The sequence below is a fragment of the Protobothrops mucrosquamatus genome, unplaced genomic scaffold, assembly GCF_001527695.2.
Source record: "Protobothrops mucrosquamatus isolate PMUCROS unplaced genomic scaffold, P.Mucros_1.0 scaffold2934, whole genome shotgun sequence".
Taxonomy (NCBI): Eukaryota; Metazoa; Chordata; class Lepidosauria; order Squamata; family Viperidae; genus Protobothrops; species Protobothrops mucrosquamatus.
In genome coordinates, this window is record NW_015388959.1 from 64418 (window position 1) to 87658 (window position 23241).

General features: G+C 39.1%; 1 protein-coding gene across 1 annotated transcript in view; it reads left to right on the top strand.

Moving 5' to 3' along the window:
• COL14A1 (collagen type XIV alpha 1 chain) overlaps nucleotides 1-23241 on the top strand; it is a 136376-nt gene that overhangs the window by 36990 nt on the left and 76145 nt on the right. The window contains 15 exon segments of the mRNA XM_029286115.1: nucleotides 1570-1696; nucleotides 3382-3521; nucleotides 4658-4790; nucleotides 6140-6211; nucleotides 6966-7120; nucleotides 12563-12692; nucleotides 12809-12931; nucleotides 13955-14104; nucleotides 15181-15297; nucleotides 16243-16389; nucleotides 17502-17576; nucleotides 20165-20304; nucleotides 21046-21169; nucleotides 21404-21547; nucleotides 22693-22857. Of these exon segments, the coding sequence (XP_029141948.1) occupies nucleotides 1570-1696; nucleotides 3382-3521; nucleotides 4658-4790; nucleotides 6140-6211; nucleotides 6966-7120; nucleotides 12563-12692; nucleotides 12809-12931; nucleotides 13955-14104; nucleotides 15181-15297; nucleotides 16243-16389; nucleotides 17502-17576; nucleotides 20165-20304; nucleotides 21046-21169; nucleotides 21404-21547; nucleotides 22693-22857 (1942 nt within the window).

Consider the following 23241-nt stretch of genomic DNA (forward strand, 5'->3'; position numbering starts at 1 on the left):
AGAGAAATAACCAATGTATATTTTTTTTCCAGAATCCCCTCTTTTTACAGCCACTTTTTCCTCCCATCAGCTGAAACTGATAGGTAGGATAACCTTTTTTTTTTTAAAGAAAATTGAGGAACAGCTGTTTGGCTCATAAACAGATATATTCCTTTGGGGCGCTTTTAAAATAAAACAAAAATAACAAACATATGTCCTGGGATTGTTCTATTTATTCCCCCCCCTCCCCAGTTTATTAGGCTGACTGATGGTGTCTGACATCATGGTCCTGTTTGAATAACTGGGCCAAGAGTGATTGTATCACACTGATATCATTGCCCACTTAATTAACTTTAGCTAATCTACAACTTTCTGGTTGCCCCGATGAAGAGGATGAGCCACCAATCAGTGTGGGAGTAGTGGATGATGGCATATCTTCGCCCATCCCATGGCTGTTGGGAACGCAACCTCCATCTGAGTTTCATCAGAAATAGTGTGTTTCCTCTTGGCTGGCATAAACAGGGCAATCCAGTTCACCTGTGGCACTTTCTTAAAAAAAACATCCCCAATTCCAGTTAGCTGATTGGGAGATTGGGGGTTGGGATGCCCAACATCTGGATCTCTGCCTTCTCATGCCTATCTTATACTGAGCTGCTGGACTGCCTTCTAGGAAAGAGGAGATTTTGGGGGGGGGGGGTAGGTTTAATGTGAAATAACGATAATAATGAGTGGTGGCCTAGAAAAGACACTCGCCTTCCACTTGGAAGGTTGAGAGTTCGATCCTAGGTAGCAGCAGATGTTTCTTTCCCAGGGTGCACAGAAAAAAACAACAACATCTGCTGTGAACTCTGAGTAGGCATCAGGAAGGGCACCCAGTCTGTAAATGCTTGCGTGTTCAGCAGAGTCATTTCTTTCTCTCTTTTCTTTTTTGGGATGGAATTGACAAGTTCAGCCCAGTTTGTCCTTCTAGCAGTGGTGTCCACTGGAATGTCAACATATGCAACATGGTGGGCATGTTGTCACAATCCAAGCCATAATGTATCTATGATGGTTGCAGTGCACCTCAGGGTCCTGTGATCATCTTTAGCAACCTTTTGACAAGCAAAGTCAATGGGGAAGCCAGATTCACTTAACAACCATGTTACTAACTTAACAGCTGCAGTGATTCATATAATAACGGTGGCAAGAAAAGTCGCTAAATAGGGCAAAACTCAACTTAACAACTGTCATGCTGAGCAAGAGTTGTGGTCATAAATCGAGGATTACCCATAGTGATTTAGATAATACTCTACTTCCAACCATCCCTGGATGAGGAGTCTGTCAGGACGTGCCCACTTTTCTCTGCCCCTCTTTTCCATTTAGCTAAAGGGCAGCAGATTGTTCCTTTCTGAAAGATGGGGAATTTGCCAAGACACTGATTGATGCAGCCTGGGGTCTAATCTGGGATTCCTTTTTCAAATGTGAAGATGTCGCTGGCTCAAGAATTAGGCCAAGCCTCTTCTCTATCTTGAGGTAGATATGGATTTTCCATCCTCATGTAGCTAAGGATTTGTAACCACTTTTCTCATTCCTGTCGCTTCCGTGATGCAGGAAGAAGTCGATCAAGTATCAGCCCATACTTTGAAGAGCTTGACATCTCTTACTGAATATACTGTAGCCGTTTTCTCCCTCTATAGCGAGGGTCAGTCTGAGCCACTCACTGGCAGCTTTACCACAAGTAAGTCTTGCTGCATGTCTACTGTATGTTGTTGTTGTTAGTTGCGAAGTCGTGTCCGACCCATCGCGACCCCATGAACAACGTTCCTCCAGGCCTTCCTGTCCTCTACCATCTTCTGGAGTCCATTTAAGCTCATGCCTATTGCATGTCTATGGAGATTCTCAATCGTACAGGTCATGGTTCTCCTAAAGGTGCTTTTCCAAAGGCAGCTGGGCTTTTTGTTTTGTTTTTTTCTCCTTGAAAATGTTTTACTTCTCATCCAAGAAGCTTCTTCAGTTCTGACTGAATAGTGGAGAATGGAAGGATTTGTATTCTTTGCAGTCATCTGGTCATTAGCACTCCGAAGGTTGGTCACTGGTTCACTGAGAATCGTTGAGACCACTTGGGGATTTATCTGTGCCCTCAGAGTCACCTGAATTAGAGTGCCAATGGGTAGGGGACCTTCTTGGGACTGCTAACTCTCGCTGCATTTTTGGAAACAATTTAGCTATAGTCCCAATATTCTTCTACTCTTTTGGAAGGAACAATTTTATTCATATCTTCTTAAGAAAAGGAGTTTATAGCTCCCATTTTATACACTCAAACAGCTTGGAAATGTTACATTATCGAAAACAAATGCAAATGAAAACCTGATCTAATATCTTGGTTAAAGTTGGGTTGCTACGAGAAGAAGGAGAAATTTGAATACAGGATGCTTGAAATCAAGTTATATTTTGCCAGTTCTCTGAACTAACTATGTAGATGCAACCAACAACTCACACATTCTTTAAGTAGATACTACTTTCTGATTGCAGAGGCCTTTTTTTTAAAGAAAAAATGTAATTTGATTACTCTTTAGAACTTTCAAGCATTCCAAGGAAGAAATAAAAAAGCCAATCAATTGGATTTTCCCATCCTTTGCTGCATTTCTTTCTCGTTTCAGAAAAAAGGGGAAGAATGCAAATATTCCAACAAAAGAGAATATATATAGTTCAGAGTTGAACTGTGGTGTTCTTAGTGTTTTCTCTGCCTCAGTGTTTGCTTGTAGACATTTCATCCCACAACTAGAACTCCACAGATACCTTAAAAATTAATAATGTAGAACACATATATATTACGACAAAAGACTCATAGTACTTCAGCCACTGCATAATCCTTTAATATAAATTAGCAATTTTTATTAATACACAAACTACATTATTGTGATTGAGAGTCATTCTGGGTCACTGATGACTTCAAAATCAGTGAGATCAGTGAAAATTAATTTATTCTAAAAAATAAAATGACTGGTCATGTGATCACCTTTTGTAACCTTCTCAGCTGTCCAGATTTGCTTAACAACAGTGCAATTCAGTTAACAGCTGCAGTGATTCATTTAACAACTGTGGCAAATAGGCAAAATAGGTAAGAAAATAGGGCAAAGCTCACTTACAGCTGTCTTGCTGAGCAACAGAAATTTTGGCTCAGTTGTGCTCGTAAGTTGAGGACTACCTTTAAAAGATCGTTATTTCATGAACATTGTTTTCAGTATAGTAGTTTATGCAGTTATAACTGACCTATCAGTTAAAATCAATCTACTTTTAAAAATTCTGTAGAAAGTTTAATGCTTCAGTTCATATTCCAGAGAGTTGGAAGCAACCTTAGAGATCATATTTAGGGAATGTGAGAGACATTTGGAATCCTTCTGTTTCCTCTTTATCTTGCAGAGAAAGTTCCATCACCTGAATTTTTGGAAATTATTGAAGTATCTACTGAAAGTTTAACAATAAGCTGGAAGCCACCATCCTCTGATGTGGCTCTTTACCGTCTAGCCTGGATCCCATTGACTGGCGAAGAAGCTGATGAGGTAAAGATGTTCTTGGACCTTCTTACCTGCTCTTTGTTATATAGCAAGCTGAGCTGCTGATGACGGACTATATTTTGTGCATTTTGAGGAGCAGAGTCTCATTAGATCATGGGAGATTAAATAGATGAGCACATTTGTGAAAAGCATGCACGATATTGATTGTCCACTTATTTATTTATTTGTATCCTGTCTTTATTGTTTTTACAAATAACTCAAGGCGGCAAATGTATTGTATTCAACACACTTGCCTCCTCCTATTTTTCCCATAACAACAGCCCTGTGAGGTCAGTTGGGCTGAGAGAGAATGACAGGCCCAAAGGTACGTAGCTGGCTTTCATGCCTAAGGCAGGACTAGAACTCAGCATCTCCTTCTGATTGGACCAAAGTTACCCACTTGGCTTTCACGCCTAAGGTGGGATTAGAACTCATGGTCTCCTGGTGATTGGCCCAAAGTTACCCAGCTGGCTTTCATGACTAAGGTGGGACTAGAATTCACAGTCTCCTGCTTTGTAGTTTGGTGTCTCAACAACTAGACCAAACTACTCTGTTGCTCTGTTCTATTCAAAAACTCATCTGCCTGGATCCTTATGAAGCCAAAGCAGTGCCAAGAGAAATTCTTTTAGGAAAATGCCTCAAGGAATATTTGCACAAGTATTTGCACCTTCTCCCTTGCCCCTACCTTGTTGCTTTTTCAAAAGGCCCTAAAAATATGACTTTGTCAGTGGGCCTCGGGACTATGACCGGAAACGGAGCTGATCAAGTGACTGATTTAATTGTGCTGTTGCTGCTATGGGCTTATGGTGTGTGGATAAGGTTTTTTAAAATGGATTTTTATTATATGGCAATTTTTAAAAAATTTATAAGTCCCTGGAGTCACCGATGTGTGAGTTGGGCGGCTGTATAAATGTGTTTAATAAATAAAGAACACATTTAGGGAGTCAATAACTAAAGGGACTAAATGAAGAATGAGCATGCTTAACGGGTATTCAATGCAGATCAATTAGTTCATCAAGAGATGTGAAGAACATTTATCAATGTTTCTGTAATGTGGAAAATGAGTTAGGTATCCCTTGGCAGGTTCCAAAAGAAGTATAATTCACCTCTGCTTCCTAAATCTCGCATTCTATTTGTTTCAGATCATCTTAAGTGGAGATGTGGACACCTATGAGATCGAAGGCTTGTTACCCAATATGGAATATGAGGTGTCTTTGATGGCCCTCTTTGATGATGAAAGTGAAAGTGATGTTGTTGCTGTACTTGGGACCACACGTAAGATGGGAAATACTACAGTTATCCTTCCTATATACGTCTCACTATATGCTTTACTTTAAAAAGCTAAAGTCCAGAAGTATCTAGTATCTCTGTCTTCTGATCTGAAGTTCATATCTCCTTTTATATATATATTATTAATTTTTATAGGATTAGGGATAGGGATAGGGTTGGGGTTGGGGTTGGGGTTAGGATTTTTTAAAATAACATTCTTAATATTTAGCAAACAGCATGTTGTCTGGGTTCATGTATTTAAAAACAATGAATAATAATTAATTTCTGTATTATAAACAATATGTTAGTTAATCGCTCAATAGTTTTCTTCTTACTAGTATATTTTCAATATTACATAGTTAGTACATATCACGTTCCTTTCTCTCTAACTCGTTTCTCTAGCCATTGATAAAAATTATCCCATGTTCTAAAGTACGCTGAGTCTTCTTTCTCTTTTATCTTTAATGTCAATCTGTCCATTTCTGCACAATCTAAAATTTTCTTAATTAGTTCTTCCGTTGGTAGGTTTTCATTTTTCCAATATTGGGCAAATACAATTCTTACTGCAGTTAATACATGTAAAATTAAGTATATACAATCTTTCTCATAGTTTGCTCCTATTATTCCTAACAGAAACAATTCTGGCTTAAAATCTATATGTTTTTTAGTCATTTTCTCCAACCATATATGTATTTTTGACCAAAATCTTTTAGCTTTAGGGCATGTCCACCAGATATGATAATAAGTACCTGATTTTTGTTTGCATTTCCAACCCTCGTTTGACATATTTTTAAACATTTTCGCTAATCTCACCGGTGTTAAATGCCATCTGTAAAACATTTTGTATATGTTTTCTTTATACACCACTGCTTTCATTAATTTAGCATTTCTTTCCCATAAACTTTGCCAGTTTTCTAATTCTATATTATATCCTCTGAAGTTCATACCTCCTGATGTACAGAACACTGTCTTATGCTCATTTGGTTATTGAAATGTAGTCTACTTTGTCTGAAGGGATGGTTCATGGCTGACTGGGGAATTCTGGGTGTTGAAGTCCACCTTCAAGGTGCCAAGATTGAGAAACACTAGTCTAGACATTCACCTTGGAAACAACTCAACCCTCCCTTCCTAATATAGAATAATTGATATAGCTCCATCTAGAGTTCTTTCTTTTAAAACTCTGCCAGTTAATCCAGACTTTGCTTTAATTTCTGTTCAACCTTGCTTTATCTTCTCCAGTCACAATGTTCTGCATCAGAGTGCCATATAGATAAACCTATACAAGAAACATATAGTTGTTGTGGTTAGCATGAAATTCTGTCTGAAAACATGCTTGTCTGTTGCTTTTTTTCCAGTTGAAATACTGACTACTGAAGTAACTACCATAACTATAGCAAGTACTACTACTACTCAGCCTACAACAGCAGGTACAAAATACATTTTTTTAAATGAACACATATGTAATTCAAGAGGTGATTAGTTAACACTACTCAGAGCAAGGGGTTATGATAACTCAATGGTTAAAGATGCTGAGTTTGTCAGCTGGGAAGCTGACAGCCCATGTTTGAGTCCTGAGTGCCGCGTGATGGGGTGAGCTCCCATTACTTGCCCCAGTTCCTGCCCATCTATTTATTTATTTATTTATTGAATCTAGCAGTTTGAAAGCATGCAAATGCTAGTAGATGAATATGTACCACTTTAGTGGGAATATAACAGCATTCTATGTGCCTCGGCATATAGTCATGCTGGCCACATGATCATGGAAAATGTCTTTGGATAATGCTGGTTCCCTTGGCTAAGAAATGGAGATGAGTACCACCCCTTAGAGCAGGGGTCTTCAAACTTGGCCCTATTATGAATTGTGGACTTCAACTTCCAGAATTCCTCAGCCAGCGTGCCTGGCTGAGGAATTCTGGGAGCTGAAGTTCACAAGTCATAAAAGGAACAAGTTTGAAGACCCCTGCCTTAGAGTCAGACCCCTGCCTTAGAGTCAGAAACCTTTCTCTTTACCTTTACTCAGAGCAAAAGATGCATATTTTTGTATTCTTGGAATGACCGTGTTTTACAATTTGTTGTAAAATAGCTAACTGGCATGGGGAAGAAATGATAGCACTTTTTTTATATCCAGACTGGATGCTTCAAAAGATTGAAAGCTGTTTGACATGCTTGTTGTTCTTGCAGTCATTCGGACAGGAATGAAAAATCTCATGGTTGAAGATGAAACTACCTCAAGTTTAAAAGTCAAATGGGACATTACAGACCTCAGTGTTTCGCAGTTCAGGGTGACCTATCTGAAGGCTGACGGTGGTCATGGGGAGGAAACGGTAAGGATGATGGTCTGAGGGAGAATTGGTTTGAAAGCTCAGCTTGGACTTTAAAGAATTGTTCATAACTTGGAATCAAAGGGAACATTCTCCACTTGATAAGTATCAGTTGCCTACATGATGTAAGCCTCATTCTGCTAGTATTGTTTACTTATCTATATAAAATGAGATATCCCATCAATATCCAATGCATTTTGCAATTTCATAAGCCAAAAACTAACTAGGGCCCTGGGCTTACAATGTAAAATCAACAGGAAGGAATATATAGTTAGTCCTCAATTTACAACCATAATTGGGATCAGAATTTTCATTGCTAAGTGAGGTGGTTGTTAAGTGAATTACATCTGCTTTTGCAATCTTTTTTGCTATGGTTACTGAGCAAATGACTGCAGTTGTTAAATGAATTCAGCAGTCATTAAGTGAATCTGGATTCCTCCCATTGACTTTGCTTGTTGGAGGCTAGCTGGGAAGGTCACAAAGGAAAATCACGTGACCTTAGGATGCTGCAACCATCGTAAATACATGCTAGTTGCCAAGTGCTCAAATTTTGATCCCATGGCTGTAGGGAGGCTGCAATGATCATAGGTGGGAAGACCATTCATAAGTCACTTTTTTCAGTGCCTTCTAACTTCAAACGGTTGCTAAACAAATGGCTGTACTATTTGAAAACGGGGACTATTGGAAATAAAGAAAGTGGAGACCAAGGACCAAGCTGAAAGATTTTATTTTGTGCAATGACTCCTCATGTCATTTATTTATTGAACATACTTCCTACCTTTAATGCTTAGAATTAAGCTGAAAGAGGTTTAGATTTAATAACAATAACAACAACAACAACAACAACAACAACAACAACAACAACAACAACAACAACAATAATAATAATAATAATAATAATAATAATAATAATAATAATAATAATAATAATAATAATAATAATAATAATAATAATAATAAAAGTTGGAAGGGACCTTGGAAGTCATCTAGTCCAACCCCCTGCTCAGGCAGGAAACCCTATACCATTTCAGACAAATGGCTGTCCGGTCTCTTCTTAAAAACTTCCAGTGTTGGAGTATTCACCGCTTCTGGAGGCAGGTAGTTCCACTGGTTAATTGTTCTAACTGTCAGGAAGTTTCTCCTTAGTTCTAGGTTGCTTCTCTCCTTGATTAGTTTCCATCCGTTGCTTCTTGTCCTGCCCTCAGGCGCTTTGGAGAATAGCTTGATTCCCTCTTCTTTGTGGCAGCCCCTGAGATATTGAAAGATATTTATTTTATTTCAATGCAGAAATGTTGCTTTGACAAATACCAAAGGGCTGGCAAGAAAAGTTGAGGACTTTTCTTCTGCTAGATTCCTAATTGGACGATGGATGGGGTCTTGTGCCATTTATTGGACATAAAGTTCAACAATCCCTTTTTTCTTCTTGCTAGCAGGAGGGATGGGATTCTCCATTCAAATGGAGAGCACGGTGGGTTAACACTTACTGTGCCGCCCATCACAGACCTGACCCAGTTTGCATCACCATTCTTCAAAAGAAAAATCTTGCACTTGCGGTCCACTTGAGGATGAGTGGGCTTCAACTCCCAGAATTCCCAATTTGCAGCCCCATCGTGACCAAGGTTGCCAGTAATAAATGTGATGGCATAACATTATGCCTACTAATTCTGGATTGTTTAGGGGTTAAATCCAAACCCTATGGTCTTAAGAAGAGATCTGAAAAAAAGAGGGACTTGTTTTGAAACAGGGACAGCGAGAATAGAAAAAATGTTAGTGGCTTAGAGGAGAAATCATTATGAAGGAAGATACTGGTCTGCTTTCATCTGTTGATTTAATACTTTGTAAATGGTTGCTATCCACCTTGAGAATCTCTCTGATGGAGACATGAAATAAATAGATGAAAGCATTTCAGGCAGCTGGGCATGAGAGAGCTGGAAGGAAATTACAACGAGAAACAAGGACTCAAAGATTTACAGATACTATGGACCATAAAATGATTTGAATTCTGGCCAAGCTGTTGATTCAATCTTCTCAGCATGTCGTTTCTGTCTTACAGCAGCTTTACTGGTCCCTCGCTTATTTTCTGGACACAATTCAAAAAGGTTGAATTTGAAAGAAGCATTGTCTCATCAGAACCTGCCCAGTTTTACGATCTGGGAGAGAGGCCTATTTCTCCACCTCCATTATTTGATGCCAACAAGAAAATTTGAATTTTCTTAGTGGCTGTTTCAAATCTTTGGATTTTGGGGGCATAGGAGACAGGTTAAAGTCAAGTCAAATCTCTTTTAGGGTCAAGCTTGCTTCCTGGTAACCTGGAAGTAACAATATCATTTTCATGGCAACAGTATGAAAATGATTTTACCAGTGCCTTTTTCTAGGATATTGTTATTGTTGTTGTTATTATTGTTGTTATTAACTATTCAATCTAGTCTATAACTTTATTATTTCTCCTGGAGGTTTCCCATCCAAGTGCTAACCCGCCCTAGCCAGCTTATTTTATTGGCCAACCCAGCCAATAACTGCTGAGAAGTTAAAACAAACCAGCTCCTTTAATATTAACCTCCCATCTGAAATAACCTTTTGATGTGGTTTTAATTAGTTGAGTCTATTTTTAATGGACATGGGTGCTTGAATGAAAACGGTGTTATCTGTATTATTAGTAACCTCTTTCAGCTTAATTCTAATCATTAAAGGTAGGAAGTGTGTTCAATAAATAAATGACATAAGGAGTCATTGCACAAAGTGATTTTTTTCTCTGCTCCTCTGAATATCAGGATAATTTCATAGACCTATTTTCATTACAGTCTCTTTTCCCTTCAACATAATTACTTGTGAATGGGGGAGGGATGAGTTATATTCACTGGTCAGAAGATAAGAAACTTGTGGAAATAAGTGGAGTGGGCCGGATGCGCAAATAGTTGTTAACATCTCTGTTGAAAATCATGAAAGCCTTTGAAAGTTAGACATTTCTTTGGAATAGCTACTTTTCTTGGTGACTTTTCACCCATTTTGTAACAGCTAAAGAGGATTTCTTTAGTTTTTCTTCCCTTGCCCTCTCACCATCCAGCTTTCTGACTTTCTCTTTCCTTCTCTTCCTGCACAACTACTACTTCTATTTTCCTTTCTACATCCTCCCAATTTCTTCTTCCATTTTGTCTTTTTGTTGGTTAAAGGAAGAGGAACATTTTGTGGGCGCATGCTTATGAGTTTATTTGTATAAGAGCGGTTTGTGTATGCTATGAGAGAGAATGATTTTATATGAATGATTTTATATTAAGAGCTATGGTGGTGCAGTGGTTAGAGTGCAGTATTGCAGGCTAATTCTGCTGATTGCCAGGGGTTCGATCCTCACTCGCTCAAAGTTGATTCAGCCTTCCATCCTTCTGAATCAGTAAAATAAGGACTCAGATTGTTGGAGCCAATATATGACTCTGTAAACCCACACTATGAAGTGGTATATAAGTTAAGTGCTATTGCTAAGTGCTATTGCTATATGTGCAGTGGAGAATCAATTGCTATAGAGGTAGTACTTGATTTATGACTCCAATAAGTCCTAAGCAGTGGTGGGATTCAGCCAGTTCGTACCAGTTTGTCAGAACCGGTAGCTAATTTTTTGTTGCCCAGGCCCAGAATGGACTTCTGGAAGCGGCATCCACAGAAAGAACCGGTTGTTCACATATATGAATCCCACCACTGGTCCTAAGTCATTGCAGTCATACGTTGAGGCACCACATGACCAGGCCTAACTTTTTGTACCATTTTTATGGCGGTTTTAAAGCAAATCTCATGGTTTTAAATCTGAATCCACTCTCCCAAATGGGCATTCAAACAATTGTCTTGTGAATATACACATGGACTGAGTGTGTGACCTGGATCACAGACACGCAATGCTTGACTCTCTCTCTTTAGTCTCTAGAACAGTGGTTCTCAACCTGTGGGTCGGGACCCCATTTGGGGTCGATCGACCATTTCATGGGGGTCACCAAGCAAGGCTGTCCACCATTTTTTGGCCATTTTTTCCCCCTTTTCCAGCGGGTGCCTTACCTCCCTTGGGCTGGGCCAGCTGGTGGTCGGCCTGCTCCGTCTCTGCCGCTTGCCAGCTACACCTCGGCTGGCGCAGGGGGTGGAACCACGCATGCGCGGTGCTCCCAGGCAGGGAAAGTCCTCGACTTACGACCAGTTGGGTAGTCCTCAACTTACGACCGGTTTAGTCCTCGACTTACGACCGGTTTAGTCCTCGACTTATGACCAGTTGGGGTCGCGGCATTAAAAAGGTTGAGAACCACTGCTCTAGAAGTTCCTTTGACTAATAGTACTGAAAACTGATGGTCCAATTTTTCATTTTCCTGAGGCAAGAAGCATACGAAAAATAATAGCAGAAATCCAAGCTTAACATATTTTAAAATGAGAAGCATTCCCCCTCAAGGTCTGCCATCCAAACTTAGGGGAAATATTAGGCCCATCATCCACTATTGGCATAATTTTCATATCACACTGTGAACCCTGATCTTCTCCAAAGTGTTAACTGCCACATTTACAACTGAGTACAAAAAATTGCCAACCACTTTCTAAATTCAAGTCCAAAACCATTCATAGCAAAGCAAGAAGTACATCAGCATCTAAGATATCGAAAGTGCTGGCTGAATTTTGTCTAGTTGTTGATTTTTAAGCCACCCTTTGAGAAGGAGGAAGGAGGTTAAGGAAAATCACATGTGACTGTGAAAGAAAGAAACAAGAAGTAAAGTTCTAGTCAGAATTTTATTATGTGGATTAATTGATACCATTTGTGCAAATGATTGGTAACATGGAATGTGATCACAGTAAAAGCCAAAACTGCTCAGCCTCTTAACATTTTAGCAGAGTCTGGCAAAACTCAGTGTTTCAAAAAGTTGAATCTGTATTCATCTACAAATTATCCAGTTCTGCTCTTTATATAGAAAACTGACACGTTTCAGCTGACCTACCAAGAAGGTAATCTGTGTTGGTGGAGGCCCTAATTCAATGTTTCTCAACCTTGGCAACTTTAAAGACATGTGGACATCAACTCCCAAAATTCTTCAGGCAGCAAACTTCTAGTTAACATTTCAATGATGCATTGTTTCATATATGAAGTTTACTTAAGAATGCTAAAACCACAAATGGGGAAAAAAAATCTATGCATCTTTGTATCTGAAAATCTTCTAAATCTTTACCTAGATAAATTCTTCTAGGTAAAATCTTAATTATCTCATTATCCGGATGAGATGGGCGAGAGATAAATCTAATAAATACATAAATAAAATTTATAAGTTATGGCATATCAGGGTCAGAAAAACTCACATATAATAAAACACAGAGATGTATGCATGAACACAAAGTTATTTTATCTCTGCCCTTTTTTTTGTTTTCTATTACAGTCAAGCCTGCAAGTCATCGTACGATGCAGTTGTAATATTTGTTTTTAATGTTTCTTCCATCCAGGTTACAGTCCCTGCAAGGCAAAATAATGTGCTTCTTCAGTCTTTGCTCTCAGACACTGAATATAAAATTATGGTCACCCCAATCTATGCTGATGGAGAAGGAGTCAGTTTGTCAGCTCCAGGAAAAACTCGTGAGTTCAAAGTTTTAAAGGCTCAAATAAAAGCAACTGCTCGTATTTAATTAAACTATTTCTCTGAGATGTTTTGAGAAAAAATATAAATTATGATATGCTTTTTTCCCCCTTAGTGCCTCTTTCTCCTCCACAAAAACTGAAAGTCTCTGATGAATGGTATAATCGATTAAGGATTAGCTGGGATGCGCCTCGATCCCCCACAATGGGGTATAGGATTGTATATAAACCTGTGAATAGTGAGTTTTTAAAATATTTGCCTGTCTGCTTTATTTATATGTTGTGTTGCTAAGTTATACTTTGTGCAAATCATGTTCCTAATTCTCACCCAATTATTCTTCTCTACACAGATAAGATACAAATTACATTTTCTTCTTGTAATGGAGGCATAAGCAGCTGAAATAGGGGATTTTTGAGGGCGTGGAAAGACAATGGAAAGGGAAAATAATAATTTATTAAACTTGCATTCTGTTCAGTTCTCAGTGATTCTGGCAACTCACAGCAATCCAAGAAATTACAGTAAAATAAATAAAAAAAATAAAAACTGGCAAGTGTGATGAAGCAAGAGTCTCCCTCTCCCTCACCAAAGGCTTAGGGGAAGAGCCAGCTTTTCACAGCTCTCCTAAACAAAGAAATACTTAAGAAACGTTTCTCTTTTTTTCCCCCTGAACTTCAGAAGTTAGAGCCTGTAAAACAAACAAATGATCTGTGAATAAATATGAAAGAGACAGTTTGTTGCAATGGTTAAAGTGCTAGCCTAGAAACAAGGAGAGTGTGAGTTCTAGTACTGCTTTAAGCATGAAAGCCGGCTGAGTGACTTTGGGCCAATCACCAGGAGACTATGAGTTCTAGTTCTGCCTTATACATGAAAGCTGGCTGGATGATTTGGGGCTAATCACCAGGAGATTGTGAGTTCTAGTCCTGCCTTAGGCACGGAAGCCAGATGGGTGATCTTGGCCAGTCATTTTCTCTCAATAAATAAATAAATAAATAAATAAATAAATAAATAAATAAATAAATAAATAAATAAATAAATAAATAAATAAATAAATAAATAAATAAATAAATATTACATTTATATATCAGATTTATTTATTGTGTCATTGTAGGCCTCTTGCTAGGTATTCTTGCTTTCAAATTTAGGATCACTTTTGTGGATCAAAACGTAATAATGAAACTTCCCAGCATCTTTAACCTAAGTGCAGTTTTATGGTGGGGGTGGGAAAACCATGTTCATCAAATCCCTCTCTTGTTTCTTTCAGTTTCTGGACCAGCACTTGAAACCTTTGTGGGCGATGATGTCAACACTATCCTTATCTTGAATTTGCTTAGTGGGACAGAGTATAATGTTAAAGTATTTGCTTCTTACCCAACTGGATTTAGTGAAGCCTTAACAGCTGTTGCCAAAACATGTAAGAACTTTGGGTGGTTTTTTTTAAAATCTTTTTTTCCCCATGGATCATATTTCACTGATTATTTTAGCATTTGCTTTAGTAAGGAGTCATAATGTGGGTATGGCACCAAGAATGAGCGTCTGCCGGATATTTTTCATTTGGAACAGAAATTTGAAGGTCACCTTTTAAAAATCAGATCCATTTTAATACACTTCTTTTTGCTTACTAAGAAGTGGTCAGTTCCATTCTTTGGAATAGTTTTGAAAACCTGTAGCATTATGGTTATTTGAAACCTGGTAAATGTTAACCCCCTTGCCCTACCTTTCCTGGTTAAGCATGTTGTGCAAACACAAATCTCTAAATTGTGATTAGTGAAGAGTCCACAATCTATAAAGAGAAGACTAATGAGACTAAAGTATGATTCTGGGGTTTCTTTCTCCAAAATCCTTGAAGGACTTCAGATGTTATTGTCTCAACACCCCCTTGTCATGTCTCCTTCTGTTTCCCATTCTTGGTGCTTGGATGAAAATTTATTCTGCAGTCTGATAAAAGAAAGTATCTTTTTCTAATGTATTTCAGAGGAACACAAAATGTTCATGAAATTCTCATAGCTTGAGTCTGATGTTTGGGTGACTAGGTGACCAAGAGGTGTGTGGAGTTATTCTTTACAGCACTCTTTCTAGCAATCCAAAGCATTCCAGGTTTCACACAATTCATAAAGGAGGACATTTCTCCTACAGATTCTTTCAGACAGGGTATGTGGACAGCAAGGGAGTCTTTGGAATGATGGAAAGATCTGTAATATGAAATCCCACCATTATCTCCAACTATCAGCTATGCTCAATGCATTCTTGATGCAATGTAATAGAAAAACAAAATCTTCTTTCACTCCAGAGGTGGAAGACTTTTCAGAAACTGCAAGGCAGATTTGGGCATAATATTAAAAGTTCACCTCTGGCTTATAAAAGGAATTCCATTAAGCAAGAACTGTGGTTCCTCTGATGTCCAAATCATGACAAAATATGCCTTTTTCCTGTCTGATGGAATTGATTAAAAAAAATTAAATAATATTGTATTTGTATATTTCTTTGCAGTACGTTTGGGTGTGACAAACTTGGGAGCTTATCAAACCCAAATGACAAGCTTATGTGCCCAATGGCAGCCCCATAGACACGCAACTGCTTACAGAATTGTAATAGAATCTCTTATTGGTAAGTCAATATCTCATACATATGTTGCTCAACTGTTAAGGAGTTCCCTATTTGTCACAAGAAGACATTCAAGTAAGAGTTATGTCTTCTTCTTATCTGAAAGGCAAGAGTTATGTGGTCAATAGCTCTGAACTATTGAAATTGCCCTCTTAAAAGACTAAATAATCTATTTTGGTAGCAATCTGAAGTCTTCATTAGGACAGAAGTCTGAAATCTCTATCAGGGTGTTGAGATACACATGTAACTGAAGACATTGCCTTGGGAGCTTAGTAGTCTTGCTAAAAAAAGAGCCCTGCTTCTTTTAATTAAAAGTGAATATGTGAGAAATTGACATTTTTTCAAACATAAAAATGGTGATGGCCAATGCTAGATGGTTTACAAGGCTATTCAATTCCAATGCCTATCATAGCAGTCATTTTGTAAAACGAGCAAGCCACTATGACCACCATTTTACATGCCCACTGATTACTCTCAAAATTCCAAACATGCTCACCTATCACAACAGTCTGAAGAAGCCTACTTTAGTTGTAAAGCATCAGGGAGATGACCTTGAAGGAAACAGGCAAGAACCATTGTAAAAGCAAAGAGGGCTGAAACATTCCTTAAGTCCTGGAAAAACGAGATAGTGTTTGGAAGAGATTCAGGTTAACGTCTCTCTGATTAACTGGGATTGGAGAAGAAAGAGAGAAAAGCATACTCAGGCTTGCAAGATTCTGTTTCGTGATCTGGTCTACTGAAAGGCTGATATTAGTAGATTAGAATTATGCTATCATGAAGAAATATAAAAAACAAGAACAATTCATGTTCATATACATAGTCCTCCTCCCTTTAGGAAATCACAGTTCAAAATATACTTGTTTTTAAGGTGTTGTTCTTTATTGTGCTGTGTATTCTAGAAAATAACAATAAAGTCCTGATCATTTAATGTTTTCTCTCTACTTTCAGATGGGGCAATAGAAGAAGAACCGTTAGGTTGGGGGGCATCTAGGCATTGCTTCTATCAACTCTTTCCTGGCACAAAATATAATATCAGTGTTTATGCACAAGTTCAGGAATTAGAAGGGCCTGCTGTTAGTATAATAGGGATAACACGTAAGTGGATTATTTCTTATATAATGTTGACTCTGAGTATAGTTTATATATTAATTGTCAGAAGTAAACATAAATTCCATTTTCCTATCTAATTTTCTGATTTTTTTTCTATAGCTTCTTTTGATATAAATAGCACCAGAGATTATAGCTGGAATTAGGAGCATCATGAAGTGAGATTGATATCTATATTAGATGGAATTTTGGGGAGTCAAACTTTAGATTCTTGTTCAAACATTGGAGGAAACACTTGGGATTAGCAGATGGTTTGGATAGGTCTCGTATTATTAGTAGGAACTTATTTTTCTGCCTCTGACTGGAGTATCTGGGGATCTCCAGATTTTGAACTTGAGGAACTACTTCAGATCTCTATAAGGAAGCTCTCAGTAGCTGTGAGTAGGACCATGTTTTTTATTCTTGCTCTCCCGACATCTCAATAAGCAATAGCACTTGCAATAGCACTTAGACCAGTGGTTCTCAACCTGTGGGTCGGGACCCCATTTGGGGTCGATCGACCATTTCATGGGGGTTGCCAAGCAAGGCTGTCCGCCATTTTTTTGTCCGCCATTTTTTCCCCTTTTCTGGCGGGTGCCTTACTTCCCTTGGGCTGGGCCAGCTGGTGGTCGGCCTGCTCCGTCTCTGCCACTTGCCAGCTACGCCTCGGCCAGTGCAGGGGGCGGAACCACACATGTGCGGCGCTCCCGGGCAGGGAAAGTCCTCGACTTACGACTGGTTGGGTAGTCCTCGACTTACGACCGGTTTAGTCCTCGACTTACAACCGGTTTAGTCCTCGACTTATGACCGGTTGGGGTCACGGCATTAAAAAGGTTGAGAACCACTGACTTAGACTTATATACCACTTCACAGTGCTTTTACATTCCTCTCTAAGCTGTTTACAGAATCAGCATATTGTCCCCAACAATCTGGGTCCTCGTTTTACTGACCTCGGAAGGCTGAGTCAACCTTGAGCCGGTCAGGATCGAACTGCCGAACTCCTGGCAGCCGGCAGTCAGCAGAATTAGCCTGTATTCTAACCACTGCGCCACCAAGGCACATATATCGACTGCCATTCTTACATATATTTTTTTCTAACTTTTCTTTTCTCCATTTTTCAGTGCCATACCCAACCGAACCGCCACCAACTCCTTCAACCACCACTCCACAGCCTACGATTCCTCCAGCAAAGGAAGGTAGTCTTTCAGCAAAAAGAATCTGCTAAGAGATCTTTTTTTTTAAAGGATTATTTAACGATAGTATGGTAGTCCTTGAATTTTGACCACAATTGGGACCGTAACTTGATTGCTAAGCAATGCGGTTAACGAATCATGCCCAGTTTTACAACTCTTTCCGCTGTTAAGCAAATCACCCTGGTCATTTAGCAATGATGGCTTCCCCTAGTGCAGGGGTGGGCAACCTTGGCTCTTTTATGACTCGTGGACTTCAACTCCCAGAATTCCTGAGCCAGCATGGCTCAGCTTGGAAACCTCTCCCTTTTCCCTCAGCATGGCTGGCTCAGGAATTCTGGGAGTTGAAGTCCACGAGTCATAAAAGAGCCAAGGTTGCCTACTCCTGCCCTAGTGACTTTGTCAGAAGCCAGCTGGGAATGTCACAGCTGGTGATCATGTGGCGCCGGGATGCTGCAAAAGTTGTAAATGCAAGCCGGTTGCCAAAACAGCCAAACTGAGATAACGTGACTGTGAGGATACCTGCAATGATCCTGGGAGAACATTTTTCAGCCCTGTCATAACTTCAAATGGTTATGAATGGCTGTAAGCTGAGGACTACCTGTAGGTTAGTGTGCTACACGTAACTCTGGTTATTGGGATGCAGACAACATTATGTTGGCTTGCAAGACCGCCTCTTCTTGATATGAAAATATGGGTGGGAACAAGGCAAGGAAGTACAGAAAAAGTGGTTATATCATTTGGGGCTCAAGAATGAATTAGAATGGTATCTGTTTGGTATTTGCTTGAAGATGGTCTTTGTTTTAAATTCTGTACTTTAAACATAGGAGCATTTAAGAGTAAATGGGAAAAAGAAATGGCTCAAAAAGCACAATTATTTTGGTTGTTCACGATGAAAGAGTGAGAAAACTAGTGAGGGACCACAAGAGTGACAAAAGGCTCTAAATATGGCCCACACCATTAATTGGTACTGCAGCCAAATTTTTGCTGTCTAACAGGTCATTAAGAAACATGAATATGAGAAAGAAGTTGTATTTCATGTTTGTGGATTTTGAGATAATTTATGATGAAGTGAATTGGAGTGAATTATGAAAAATCCTTAGCAAGTCTGGAGCTAAAAGCCCGATTGGTCACATAGAGTGCTGTATCAGGGAACTAAAGCATCTTTGAGAATAAATGAAAAGCTCAATAAATGATTTGGCATTGCTCCCTTGGTTATTCAAAATCATTACGGACAAATTACGGCTTAAGATACAGAAGGATCTGGACAGACTTGAACACTGGGCACTATCTAACAAAATGAAATTCAATGGTGAAAAAAGCAAGGTTCTACATTTAGGCAAGAAAAACCAAATGCACAAGTACAGCATAGGTGGCACCTTGCTCAATAGTAGTAACTGTGAGAGGGACCTCGGACTCCTAGTAGACAATCACCTAAATATGAGCCAGCAGTGTGCTGCAGCTGCCAAAAAGGCCAACACAGTGCTAGGCTGCATTAACAGAGGGATAGAATCAAGATCACGTGAAGTGTTAATACCACTTTACAATGCCTTGGTAAGGCCACACTTGGAATACTGCATCCAGTTTTGGTCACCACGATGTAAAAAAGATGATGAGACTCTAAGAAAGAGTACAGAGAAGAGCAACAAAGATGATTAGGGGACTGGAGGCTAAAGCATATAAGGAACGGCTGCTGGAATTGGGTATGTCTAGTTTAATGAAGAGAAGGACGAGGGGGGACATGATAGCAGTGTTCCAATATCTCAGGGGCTGCCATAAAGAAGAGGGAGTCAAGCTATTTTCCAAAGCGCCTGGAGGCAGGNTCCTGACAGTGAGAACAATTAACCAGTGGAACAACCTGCCTCCAGAAGCGGTGAATGCTCCAACACTGGAAGTTTTTAAGAAGAGACTGGACAGCCATTTGTCCGAAATGGTATAGGGTTTCCTGCCTGAGCAGGGGGTTGGACTAGATGACCTTCAAGGTCCCTTCCAACTTTACTATTATTATTATTATTAAATGTAGAATGGATGTTTGTATCATATTAGAATATTAGATCTTAGTATTTGTTTGAACGTGAATATGCATTACTTTTCTAGGGAAACATTGCTATGTTGTTGGCTGAGAAGCTGAATGATTTGCAGTGTTAGACTGTATGATGAAAAGATAACTTTATGAATTTGTGCATTCATTTCTTTCTTTCTTTCTTTCTTTCTTTCTTTATTTATTTATTTATTTATTTGTTTGTTTGTTTGTTTGTTTGTTTATTGTACATGTTATCCATCTCACCTCTGAGTGATTATTAAAGACCAAGGTAGTTGTATCTGATTAGGAAAATTAAATCAAAACTTGCAAATAAGATATGAAATTAAAGCACATAGATGAATTTCTGTACCTTGATAGAATGCTTACTAAAACTGGCAAATTGCCGTAGAAATTGTACAAAAGGGTAAAGAATAGCTTGCGGTGTATTACGAGGAATAAACGTTTGTCAAAATAAGGGAAACTATTTGTGTATGTGAACATGCTTCTGCCACTGAACGCCAAATCAGTGTTTCTTTTTTTTAATCTCAAAGTACTTTGTGTATTTTTGCAGTTTGCAAAGCTGCAAAGGCTGACCTGGTATTTTTGGTGGACGGATCTTGGAGTATTGGAGATGCGAATTTCAACAAAATAATTGGCTTTCTATATAGCACTGCTGGTGCTCTTGACAAGATTGGTCCTGATGGAACTCAGGTGAGGAAGAGAGAAAATGTATTGAGGATATGAACATTTTAAAGTTGAGTATGAAATGTCTTCAGTTGTATCAAAATATAGTCACACCAAATGAACTGTGGTTCTGGTACTGAAAGAATTAATCTGAAAAAAGAATGTTTGTTTATATTTCACATTTCTACTGCAACACAATCCGAAGATTCTTTCTCCATAGTTTTTAAACTGTATTTTTTCATCAGAGTTAATTATGATCTAGATCAGAGGTCTTCAAACTTGGTCCTTTTATGACTTGTGGATTTCAACTCCCAGAATTCCTCAGCCAGCGTGCCTGTGTCCACAAGTCATAAAAGGGCCAAGTTTGAAGACCCCTTATCTAGATCAAGGGTCTCCAAACTTGACAACTTTTATACTTGTGAACTTCAACTCCCAGAATTCCTCAGCTAGCCATGAGAATTCTGGGAGTTGAAGTCCACTAATGTTAAAGTTGCCACGTTTGGAGACCCCTGATCTAGTTGAAAAAGTACCCTTGTTATCTGTTCTAAATCTCCACCAAATTAGCTTCTTTGCATGACCCTAATATTTTGAGAGAGGGAGAAATATTTCCCACTTTCTTTAGTTTGATGACTAGCCATCTTTTTCTGAAATGACCTTCTTGCTTCATGCTCCTTCCCATATCTGACTCATAGGGTGGGATTAAAAAAAGTAAACTCCCCTTGCTAAATTGTGTGCATTAATTATTATTAAGGTATCTTTGTTATTCAGGTGGCAATTGCCCAGTTCAGTGATGATCCAAGGACAGAATTTAAACTGAATGCCTACAGAAGCAAAGAAACTCTACTGCATGCCATTCAGCACATAGCCTACAAAGGGGGAAACACCAAAACAGGTGGGTTGAATTGCTGGAAGAGCTGTAGGAGAAGAGATAGAGTTTTCAAAGTTGAGTTCATTGAAACTTTTCTTAGACAACCAATAATAGTTTACCACTACATGATAATTTTTCCTTCCTTCCTTCCTTCCTTCCTTCCTTCCTTCCTTCCTTCCTTCCTTCCTTCCTTCCTTCCTTCCTTCCTTCCTTCCTTCCTTCCTTCCTTCCTTCCTTCCTTCCTTCCTTCCTTCCCAGGCAGAGCAATTAAACATGCACAACAGATTTTATTTACTTTGGAGTCTGGGACCAGGAAGGGAATCCCAAAAGTTTTAGTAGTGATCACAGATGGGCGATCTCAAGACGATGTGAACCAAGTTTCCAGAGAGATGCAACTAGATGGTAAGGATTCATTTTCTTAGGAAACAAGCACCATGTCATCAGTTTGATGCAAATGTGCCTGGCCTTCTATGGTAAATAAATAGGTGACTCTGTTAATATATTTTGTGAACTTAGCGAGTTATAGTTTATTCAATAAACCGTGATTGAGCAAATAATGGTGTAGTATATGTGATCCCAAATTCTTGGCATATCTGTTAGCTAATTGGACACTTAAATGCCACAAACACATATATGGCACTCTATAATAGTTTACTCAGAAGCAAGTCTTCCACAGAATTAGCTTCCAAATTAACGTTTACAATTGCCTTTTTCAACCTGGTGTTCTCAAGTTTAGTTGGGGCTGTAGTGTCTGTAATTTCACTCCTAAAATACTCCAGCTTGCAATAGTGGTATGCTGGCAGAGCAAATGTTAGTGTTAGATCATGAGTTATTGAGAGTAATAAGGGAAATATGCTTCTTTATCCATTTGATTCAGACATAGGTCATTTCTGTTCCTAAAATAAACTTGGCCGCCCAAAGGAAATGGGATGCCAAAACCAATCCTTTTCTGAATATGCAGAAAGAATAAACAGATGGTGTTGATAAGAGCAAGGAGGTGATTTATGACCTGTTCTGGCCCTTGGAGAAAACTAGGTTTGGCCCCAGAAGTAGCTAGAACAATCTTCTCCGATCTGCCCTCTATATGTATTGAACTATAAATACCCACCATTGTCTTAGACCAGGGGTAGGCAACCTTGGCTCTTTTATGACGTGTGGACTTCAACTTCCAGAATTCCTGAGCCAGCTTGGCTGGCTCAGGAATTCTGGGAGTTGAAGTCCACGCGTCATAAAAGAGCCAAGGTTGCCTACCCCTGTCTTAGACCAAGAATGTCCAACCTTGGCAACTTTAAGACTTGTGGACTTCAATTCCCAGAATTCCCAGCCTGCCTGGAGTATTCTGAGAGTTGAAGTCCACAGGTCTTAAAGTTGCCAAGGTTGGACACCCCTGCCTTAGACAGGGGAATTATCTAGTCTTAACACATTTGGAAGATGTGGGTTGGGGAAGCCTCAACTAGACTAATAAAAGTATCCTCGGCTTTTGTTTACATGTTTAGCAATTTACTCATCCCAGAAATGTTTCCTTCCTTCCTTTCTTCCTTCCCCAGGATTCAGTATATTTGCCATTGGAGTAGCAGATGCTGATTATGCAGAACTGGTTAACATTGGCAGCAAGCCAAGCGAGAGACACGTGTTCTTTGTGGATGACTTTGATGCCTTCAAGAAGATTGAAGACGAACTGATCACTTTTGTCTGTGAAACAGCCTCTGCAAGTTAGCAGTTGTTTCTTTACTTCTTCCTGCCCGTTGCCCAAATTACAAAAAAAAAATAATGCATTTTACTAACTTGGTCTGCAGAATGATGGTGTATAGACAACCTTGGCTCTTTTATGACTTGTAGACTTCAACTCCCAGAATTCCTGAGCCAGCCATGCTGGCTCAGGAATTCTGGGAGTTGAAGTCCACAAGTCATAAAAGAGCCAAGGTTGCCTACCCCTAGTGTATGATATCCAGTTTCTCTTCGTGTTTACTTAGAAGTCAGTCCCATTCAGCTTAATGTTTTTCCCCCCCAGATAAGTGCACTCGTGATGGTGGCATTGTAGAAGTGTGTGTTGCATTTATAGACAATTTGGAGGGTGCTCAAGATAGCTAATAACA